Source organism: Poecilia latipinna, unplaced genomic scaffold (genome assembly GCF_001443285.1).
Source record: "Poecilia latipinna isolate Pla-1442-1.1 unplaced genomic scaffold, P_latipinna-1.0 Scaffold95, whole genome shotgun sequence".
Taxonomy (NCBI): domain Eukaryota; kingdom Metazoa; phylum Chordata; class Actinopteri; order Cyprinodontiformes; family Poeciliidae; genus Poecilia; species Poecilia latipinna.
In genome coordinates, this window is record NW_015112711.1 from 481,628 (window position 1) to 483,269 (window position 1,642).

The 1,642-nt window shown below is 46.8% G+C and overlaps 1 protein-coding gene across 6 annotated transcripts in view; it reads right to left on the minus strand.

Annotated features, from left to right (window-relative positions):
- LOC106942193 (catenin delta-1-like) overlaps positions 1–1,642 on the minus strand; it is a 28,502-nt gene that overhangs the window by 10,990 nt on the left and 15,870 nt on the right. For all 6 annotated transcript variants that reach the window (XM_015025451.1, XM_015025427.1, XM_015025419.1 and 3 more), the window contains 3 exons: positions 897–1,172; positions 557–797; positions 228–450 (listed from right to left, as the gene is read on the minus strand). In XM_015025451.1, the coding sequence (XP_014880937.1) occupies positions 228–450; positions 557–797; positions 897–1,172 (740 nt within the window). The remainder of the gene's footprint in view (positions 1–227; positions 451–556; positions 798–896; positions 1,173–1,642) is intronic.

Here is a 1,642-nt window from a genome sequence, read left to right on the forward strand (position 1 = left end):
GCAAATGACGACAAGTTATTGAGAGATTACAAGCCTTATACTGAAACAAAAAAGTGTCTGTGGGGGGGGGGGGGAAAGCCAGATTTGCCAAAATTTACATCTCTAAAAACCAAAACTTTGACCAGTAGAATCAAGTTATCGCTCAGCTCTAAAAGGAAAAGGAGCAAACAAAAACAGAACAAAATTAAACAGGTTAGTTAAACCAAGAATCCAGAGAGAGGTCAGACCTGTGATCGTGTCAGTGAGGTCCTGGTCGTGGGTTTTCCTCAGCAGCCTGACCAGGGCAGTAACTCCATCACAGTTTTTGATGGCGATCTTGTTGTCTGCGTCTCGTCCGTATGAAATGTTCTTCAGAGCGCCGCAGGCTGAATGATGAACCTCCTTACTGGGATGATCCAACATCGACACCAAGGCTGGAATGCCTTTGAGGCGGCGCACTTCCGACTTCACCTAAAAGCAGGTAGAAACCTTATGTAAAAACCTGAATATTAAGCAACAAAAGCTGAAATACTGGATCGTGAATAATTATTGTTCATGGAACTGATGAGTATTCCACCTTATCATTTTTGAAAGTGAGATGCTGAAGGTAAGCAGCGGCGTTGGCCTTGACAGGATCCAGACGGTAATTCAGCATGGCGATCACCTCTGGTAGATCTGGCTGCCTCCATGAAGTGGGAGGGCCCTTTCTCAGCGTGCTTTCCAGGGAAGCCATGCTACCCCTCTCCAGCGTCATGGGAACCGCCCATGCATAAGCGTCGACTCCTCCCACGTCACTGTCCAAAGTGTCTTCGCAACTTCTGCAGGTTTCAGGAAGACAGAGCAATATTTGTCAAGAGCATCCTGACGCTGGGACTTCAAGAAATTATCCAACAAAGAGCAGAACTTTGCCGTTATACCTGAGTCTGCGTCTGTCTATTCCAGGACCCGGGCCGAGGCGGGGCATTGTACCGTAGCCTCCAGGGTGCATGGGTGGAGGCCCCATGCCGTAGTCGTCATACCCCATGCTGCGCTGGTCATCCTCCAGTCCGTAGTGGCCGTGGCCATACCTCATCTCCAACGCTGACCCCAGCGCCCTCATGCGACTCACCTGGGGCTGCGCCGCGTACGGGTCCAGCTGCTGGCGGCTGGGGGCCCTGTAGCCAGAGTCCAGAGTTCTGTAGCCATCGACAGGCCTGCGAGGATAGGAGGAGAATCATGGAGAGCAAAATCTGTGAAATGCTTCCCTCCAGCTGACCCAAACACTGCAGAATAAACGCCGTTACAAGAATAGTTCAGGATTTTTGAATTGAGGTTTAAGTTAAAGGGTTAGAAGCAGATTACTGCAAAATCATCAAATATTACCACTAGATTCTAGTGCAAATACCTTGGTACACTTGAAACAAGACGGAACTAATTCACAAGTCATTTTCAGCAAGTAGTGGGAGCTTGTTTAAGTCAATAATTCTTTAATATTGGTAAAAAGTTCTAGCTATAAATGAGATAATCTGCCAACATTTTAACTTGTCACTAGAGATGTGCCGATCAGGTTTTTTCCTGTCGATACCGATACCGATCACCCATGATGGCCGATACACCGATATCGATCACATAATTATTATTTATTTATTTTTTATCATATACACTACCGGTTACATTATGTGGA